The 8414-nt window shown below is 34.4% G+C and overlaps 1 protein-coding gene across 3 annotated transcripts in view; it reads left to right on the top strand.

Annotated features, from left to right (window-relative positions):
- The window catches only part of Pcdh9 (protocadherin 9), an 877954-nt gene extending 870232 nt beyond the window's left edge, over positions 1-7722 (top strand). For 2 of the 3 annotated variants that reach the window (XM_021203967.2, XM_021203966.2), the window contains one exon: positions 5536-7722. In XM_021203967.2, the coding sequence (XP_021059626.1) occupies positions 5536-5909 (374 nt within the window). In that variant the 3' untranslated portion in view covers positions 5910-7722. The remainder of the gene's footprint in view (positions 1-5535) is intronic. The other variant, XM_021203965.2, reaches the window with a different exon arrangement.
- The last annotated feature ends 692 nt before the right edge of the window (positions 7723-8414 follow it).

Raw genomic sequence — 8414 nt, 5'->3', positions numbered from 1 at the left:
AGGGAGGGAGGGAGGGAGGGAGGGAGGGAAGGAGGGAAGGAAGGAAGGAGGGAAGGAAGGAAGGAGGGAAGGAAGGAAGGAAGGAAGGAAGGAAGGAAAAAAAGGCAGGAGGAAATAAAGAAAGAAAAAAGAAAGCAGGAATGAAGGAAAGAAGGAAAAGGCAGAAAGAAAGAATGAATGAAAGTTACAAAAGTATTTGTGGTGAGCTGCATTCATAACTATTAAGTTACCTGTAGCCCATGGGCCACAGGTTGAAATTCCACATTTCTGCTAGAATGACAACATGAAAAATAACTGAAGGTATTACAGAACAAACATATTGTTGTATTTTGTATGTATATGTGTATGTGAAGGTGTATGTTTGCATTTATGTGTGTGCACATGCATATGCATATAGAAGCCAGAGGTCAATCCAGAGAAATGATGCAGTCACTGTCCACTATTTCTGAGAAAGAATCTCTGTGTGTCTTAGAGATTGCCCTTTAGGCTAGGCAAGCTGGCCTTCCAACTCCCCAAACATCCATGTGTGTCTGCCTACTCACCGTTGGGATCACAAGCATCCAGCAGTTATACATAGCTCCTGGAGATTGAATTCAAGCCTTCGTACAGCAAAATGTAACCAAGTGACTTATCTTTCCAGCCAGAAAATATAAACAATAATAAAGAACACCTTTCCCTATTATTGACTGGATCCTTGGGTGTGACAGGAAATTAGTACTCAAATTTTCTAATTTCATCTCCTGCTTTTTCCTGTTCATCTTGTTGCTGTGTTGTACTTTTTCACACAAAATCTGAGTTGCAGTGACACCAAGGTGGAGATTTTTGTAGCATGCTTTGCATCAGAGCACAGTAATAACTCATATTCCCCATTTGACATTCATTTAAGTACAGCTCTAGCATAGAGGAAGTATGTGTGAAGTACAAAGGTATAATGGGAGTTTGCCCAAGGGTCAATGTTCCTTTCAGTTCTGAATACAGTTCTTTTGCAAGTTATTTATTTTTACCATGTTTAGATTATAAACAAATTAGCCATGATGATTTTCACAGTAACATCCCCCCAAAAAAACTCACAAGACTGAAGTATATAATAGGGATGTATCAAATCTATCAAGGAATATACTTATGACATTTTTTCTCAGCTTGCTTCCAACTTATACAAACTATAAAAAGTATATTCACATTAATCTATAAAAAGATAAATCATTTGCTATTCTACATGGATTACAAGCAAAAATTTTATAAGGAAAGAAAAAAACGAACCTGAGGGCAGAAATAAGCTAATAAAACTACTAAATGTTGTACTGTCTTCTACAGACACTAAAATGAACTTAAAATAAAGGGCTCAGAGTATTTATTTTCCTGAAATTTTATTATAGAAAGAATATTGAAGGGAGGAAATCAGAACAAAAAACTTTAGATTTTCTTCAGTGGGTTAATAGTAGAAAACCTTAAGCAAAATAATTGAGTACAGGTCAATGGATCGACAGCTCTGCCACACCAGAAGACAAATGCTAAAGAGGAGGAGGCTGGGGGATCAAATCAGGAATTTAAGATCAGCTTGGGTTTCTTCTCAGTTGGTGTGTTAGTATACATCTTTAATCACTGGACTTAGGAGACAGACAGAGAAGAATCCCTCACAGTTTTGAAGGCAGCCTTGTCCTTGTCTGTGAAGTGAGTTCCAGGCCAGTGCAGGCTTCATAACATAGCTTAGTTAAAGTCATCTAACTATCCACAGGTGTCACTCAAGGAGTGCTAGTCCTTGGTACCCTGGTTCCAGGTTAACTCTTTGTATGTCTCAGTCTAGATCCTTCTTTATGAGAACTGTAGCAAAAATAAAAAATCTGCCTAACATCTCTGCAAGTGATGTGTCCGGCTTCATAACAGATCGTTAACTTAAGAGTTACTGAAGAAATTACAAAAGTTCTACAGTTGAATTCATAATCTTTATCAGGTCCTTCAAGTTCATTTATAAGAAGGCAACATACCTGATTAAATTCCGGGAGAACAATTTATATTATTTAGTGAAAAGTATCACTGTTTTGAAAGCTAAGGACTGCATAATATACAAAAAAAAAAAAAAAAAAAAAGGCTCAAAATGTCCTAATCAATCAATTAACTTTAAGAAGAACTCCCAGGATCTTAGGGAATCTTAGGAACTATAGAATGACAATTAAAAGTCACCCTGGTACTCTGTAAAGAGATGCCCATCCCTTAACCCTTAATCCATTAACTGTTCTCCTTTCTTTCACACTGGCATTGTTTTCTAACCTTTCAGAAGACAACTCTAAAGTCAATTACAGCCAGGGTAGATGGAAGCTCCTCTGTGAGGTTACTGATGATATTTACCATTTAACTGCTCTATTGCAGGTACCTCTTACAGTGCCTTGTGTAGCTCGTGTTCAGCAGATTTCTACAGAATAATAACCATTGATTCTAAGAGAAAAATCACTGTACTCCGTAAAAGGGAATCAATGTGTCAAACTTAAATTTCACGTATAATTATAGACACAGTGTATTGAATAAGGCAAATTTAAAAATAAACTTGTAGGCTTTCCTCTTAAGGGTTCAATGAAAACTTAATTCTATTGACATTTCTGAGGAAACTTCAAGAAAAGAAAAATGTATCCAATTAATGAAACTGTAAAAGTAAAGGTTAAAGTTTGCTGTGCTGACTCGGAGATATGTTACACATCAAACTTGTGATTCACTAGTTTATCTCCATTGATCTCCAGGAGTGAATACATTTAACAGAAGTTAAATAATTCATTTATTAACTGTCACAGAGTATTGCTAAGGCAAAGACTGCTGTTCGGGAGCTTTTGGTGAGTGGTTTGTGGAATCAGCATCTTTTATCCTAATTACTTAAGGTCTGCCTTTAAGCGAAGGATATCTTTAATAATTCTCAGAACATTTTCAACCTCATAAAATTTTAATTAACAATTAGCATTGTTCATAGATCATCACTATGAACTGCTGCTAATTGCTTAGCATTGCAAGGGAAGCTGAAAACTGAACTGCCATGTCTTTTTTTTTTTTTTCCCCACCAGTGGATATTTCAGTGGGTTGGGGCAAAACAAAAATTCAAAGTCATATATGTACAAACCCCCTTCCTGAGACACTAGTGTAAAAACACAAGGAGTGTGGTCTGAAATTTTGCTAGTCTCTAAAAACAAGGATGTGTGAAACTTTTAAGGTACCTATTACAGACGGATCACTGAGGTCCTGGAAAATTTGCTTGGGGAATGTGGAACAGAAATGACCCTTGAAGGAGCCAGTAATTAAATGAAAACAGGCCAGGCAAAAGGCAGCTGCAGGCTCATGATCCTATTGCAAGAAGCAGGCTTTGGTTTAAGTAAAATGTGTTAGCTCTGTGGATATAGAGTCACTAAGCACACCACAGCCAACATAAAAGTGAGAAATTAGTTTAAACTTTGAAAGTGTGGCTAGGTTAGAGAGAGAGAGAGAGAGAGAGAGAGGGAGAGAGTTAGACTTTAAAGTAATGAATGTCTGTTTAAACACAATAAAATTGTTTGCTTTTGAGGAGGTGAGAACACAGGTCGTATGGGAACAAATTTGAAGGTCATTCTCAGAACAGATTTTTAAATCTAGAAATATGACCAGATGTATGTTTGTTTGAAATAGTGCTATCAGCCATGGTGTTTAGCTCCTATCTCCTACTTGTTCAGTGATGTGTCCTGTGAGTTGGTAACTTAGTCTTTACCATCAGGTGCTACCATTTCAGCAAGTAGTTTATCACATGTGAAAGGTAATCAGAAGAGCATCAAGGTAGTCCAAATGTGGGACATTTAAAATAAAATAACAACCAGGTGTGGTGGCACACGCCTTTAATCCCAGCACTTGGAAGGCAGAGGCAGGCGGATTTCTGAGTTCAAGGCCAGCCTGGTCTACAAAGTGAGTTCCAGGGCAGCCAGAGCTACACAGTGAAACCCTGTCTCGAAAATAAATAAATAAATAAATAAAATAATAAATAAATAAATAAATAAATAAATAAAATAACAGTGTTAAGATAAATTTAGCAAATACTTAATTATATGTCTTGTTACTTTAATTGCTCTCTAGGCATCACACAGATAAGTTTTAATCTTTATTCTTAGTGATCCCTGTTTTTGTTTTCCTATTTAGTTTCTGATTTCACTTTTAAAGCATTTTTCTCCTATAGCCCAGGCTAAGCTTTAACTCCTGAGTTTCTTGTTTCTATCTGCCATTTGTGGTGACTGCAAGGGTTATCATTAGGCTAAGTTGACTCTCTACTTTCAAAATGTTTCATACCTAAGTATTACCTGTCCGTTTAACATCTTTCCAAAAATTGATTCCTACTTTTCAAAAGTTAATTTATCTCTTGACCATAGAATGAAAAATTTACCAGTTAAACACACACACACACATACACACACACATACAGACTATCTTGTTCCTTAAATATTTGACCCCTATTTTTCATTATTGGTCGTGATTCCTTTCTTTCTTTTTTAACAATTGAGAATTTACTTATAAAATACAGGTCAAAGTATATGCTTTATTACAATTCCTGATAAAAAAGTAAAAATGATATAATGATGAAATTTCCCCTTTAATATTATGATTTATGTAATTCAGTTAGCAATTTAGCCTCAAAGTTCTTGTTTGAATGCTTGCCTTTAATCTACGTTTGTTGATTCTGTCTCTCGTACTTATTTACATGTGTGGTCTGACTATATTGCAAGTGCTAGGTTCAAACATTTTGATGCTAGTGTAGCTGAAATTATAAAACGGTATTACCATATCAAACTTATTTTTGATTATATATGTTATACATCTAGAAACTAGGTAAGGAACTAAAAGCCAAACTCTGTTATCAGTTAATTTGCCTTTATGCTTATATTTACTCATGTTTTAGAATAATTACAAATGATTAGTTGTAGCTGTCTTATATTTAGTCAAGAAGGCTATGGAAACAAACATTTAGTTCTATAAAAAGTTTTTAAAATTTATTTTTCATTTGACTTCACATAAATAAAATAGCAGTCACAATGTAAAAGAAACTGTATCCATGAAACTATTTCTAGCATTCTGGTTTTATGGCACTGTTTTTCAAGTACTATATTTGATATTTGTTTCTGTGCATTGTGTAATTTACATATTCTAATTGATAATATCAGTGTTTCATACTTATAAATTTACGCATATCCCCATGAATTTTAATATATAAATCGGTAATGATTCATATGCCATAGGATTAATCAAGATCAGATCTCTCTGTTTGTCCATATGTGTCTTTTTGTCATTCTATGCATTTGGATATCAGGAGAAGGGTGAAAGAATATAAAACACATTTTTAAATTGGTAACAATCAATGTATTTGCTGCTGTGTTCTCTGTGTTCATCTAAAACAATATGTCTGAATATGGAGTTTAATATGTCTGAATGGTTTATTTCAGGCAAAGATAAAATCAGCACTCTAATTTTCACTCTGAAAATATTTTGAAGGAGAATTTTAACCAATTTCTTCTTTTCTCTGTCTCTTGTCCTCTACAGATGGACCTCTGGGTCCCCGTGGGTTAGCTGAAGCTACAGAGATGTGCACTCAAGAGTGTCTGGTTTTGGGTCACTCTGATAATTGCTGGATGCCTCCTGGCTTGGGTCCATACCAACACCCTAAATCTCCTCTGTCAACCTTTGCACCCCAGAAAGAATGGATCAAGAAAGACAAGCTTGTGAACGGGCACACCCTGACAAGAGCGTGGAAAGAAGACACCAACAGGAACCAATTCAATGACCGTAAGCAGTATGGCTCCAATGAAGGCCATTTCAACAATGGCGGCCACATGGCAGACATTCCTCTGGCAAATCTGAAGTCCTATAAGCAAGCAGGAGGCATGATTGAGAGTCCTAAGGAGCACCAACTTTAAGATGAAGCTGTATGGGACCTAATACCTTTAATCTAAACAGACATGCTAATACTGTGTGTTGGAGCTTTATGTATTCGATAGATCTCTACAACTATGCCCCTTATAGTAGGGAATACTCATAACTTTGTGTTAGCACGATGGAGGATAAAATGCTTTGCAACATAAGAGAGAAAATAGTTCTACTAGCCATGTGATGATGTTCTTTACTAGAATTGATTAAACTCTCCAGAGATCTCTCCATTGTGCAATTTATTTTTATTACTGCATTTCCTTTTGACCCTGGACTGCTGCTATGAACAATAGAATATGCATTTGGAGAGTAAGAAAGTTCCACGGATTAGAGTGACTGACAAAACATATCCAGTTAGAAATTTGTGCTCTTTTTGTCTTTGATTTATGCTGGGACCTCTATACTTGACATTATACTTCAAACAAAACTTTAAAAGATAAGCATTAAACCTATTGTGCTGTTAACACCGTTAGTGGACACTTGTAAGTCAATCAGTGTTAAAGTATTTGTAAATAGAAGCAAGCTATTATTAACAATTTTGTGTACTTATAGCACTCACCTAAAAATGTTGTAGCATAATTCTGTGTTGATGGTTGCTTCTTTCCTTTTCTCAACTGCCCTCTTTCTTCTTATTTTTGTTGTTTCTTTCAGTGAGGTGTTTCTGCGTTAGTAGTCTGTCTTGGCACACATTGTTCAAAGAATCTTAAATATTTGTGTTTTAAAATGGTTCTGAAATATTGCTTCTTCTACAATAACTTAGAATGTTAGAACTCTGTAAAAATATAAAGACAAAAGAAAATATGAAAACTTCAAACAACAATAGCAGCAGACAGATACTTCTGCAAACTCTTGGAAATTCAGAACCTCTTTTTGACATCCTTATATTCAAAGTAGGCAAAATTAAAAATGACTTAATTAGTACCATTAAGTGAGAAAGTGATGGGAATGTGTTATCCATCAAATGTGATATAATATTATGTACTTGTTACTCTTTCAAAACTAATGTATTAAAATCAGTATATATTGAAGAAAAAATCATTACTCAAAAATAGTTTCAATTGGGCAAATGTGTGTCTCCAACTTTGTTGAAATGACAGAGTTTGTGTTGATCCTCATATACAATACTGTTGTTGTAACACAAGTGTTATTAGACCATAGCCACAAAATATTTAATGTGTTGTGCCTTCATGATGTAACAGAACATTCTCCAGGTAGGTAGTTGGGGAAAATAAAGGGATAAATCTCTAATTATTGCTGTTTAACTGTTTGTTATCATAGTTGGTCAATGCCTGGCAGGTACCAGCATTTTGTCACTTGGGTCAAACCAAGGGAGTGACAGATAATGTTAATAAGATCTCAGTTGCACGTGCAAACAAATCCAAATTTGAACATTCTTAGGAGGTTTTTTGTTAAGGCATGACAGATGATTTAAACAAATAAATAGCATGCAACAAAATGTCTTTATTGAAAGGAGTGAAAGTTATATTAACGCCACGGTTCACCATCAATTTAAAAGTTAAAAAAAAAAGAAAAAAGTTAAAAAAAATCGCTAATCCGATAGTTAATTTGTTCTTACCAAAAATAAAGTTACTTTGTAAATAGCAGTTCACATTTTTCCACAGTATAATGGAAAATAATGGGTAGGGGTGCATTGCTTATTGAAGTCATTTTTGTCGGTTTGTGAGGGGTGTTTGATGACTTTGACAAAATAAATATCTAAACAATTATCCTTGTTACTGCTTTGCCAGTTCTACGTTATTTACAATTATTCAGCTCTTGCAATAAATGTTCTGAATTACTGATTGTGTTGTGTTTATTCTTGCTCAAGATCCAAATTAATTATTTATCTCCATTCTACTGTTTGGATAAGAATATGTTAATAAAACTTCTGTGTAACTTATAACTCACGGAGGACTTAGGGATTTGCAAGACTTATACAGTGAAAATATGACTTCAAATGAAATTTTCAGATTTTCTGGTAGTATGTGAAATGATTTTCTAAGTAAATTCAAAGAGTAAATTAGTTCATCTAACCCATGATTTGTAGTCATAAACTAAATCAGAAACTGGGATAACCCACTAATTTGATGGACACAGTTTTTTTAAGGCATTTTTTATTAGATATTTTATTCATTTACATTTCAAATGCTATCCCCAAAGCCACTTATACCCTCTCCCCACCCTGCAATAGACAAAGTTTTATTTTATTTCATTTTATTTTATTTATAGATATGTAAGTAAGGACAAAGTTTTATTTTATTTTATTTTATTATCTTATTTTGTTTTATTTCTAGACATGAAAGCATAGAACCCTATGCAATGGACTTACTAAGATACTTTCAAATATATGTCATGTTTTCATTTTTTCCATATAATAGTTGATGATATTTGTTTCGAGTTGGAGTGGCAATCTGGATAAAGAATTTTGATTCTTTCCTTAGAGATCATTCAGCATCTATAAATAAAAAACAAGGGTCAGAGACTTCAGCTTGTAC

Source organism: Mus pahari, chromosome 8 (assembly GCF_900095145.1).
Source record: "Mus pahari chromosome 8, PAHARI_EIJ_v1.1, whole genome shotgun sequence".
NCBI classification, from domain to species: Eukaryota; Metazoa; Chordata; class Mammalia; order Rodentia; family Muridae; genus Mus; species Mus pahari.
This window is presented reverse-complemented; position numbering and strand designations above follow the sequence as displayed.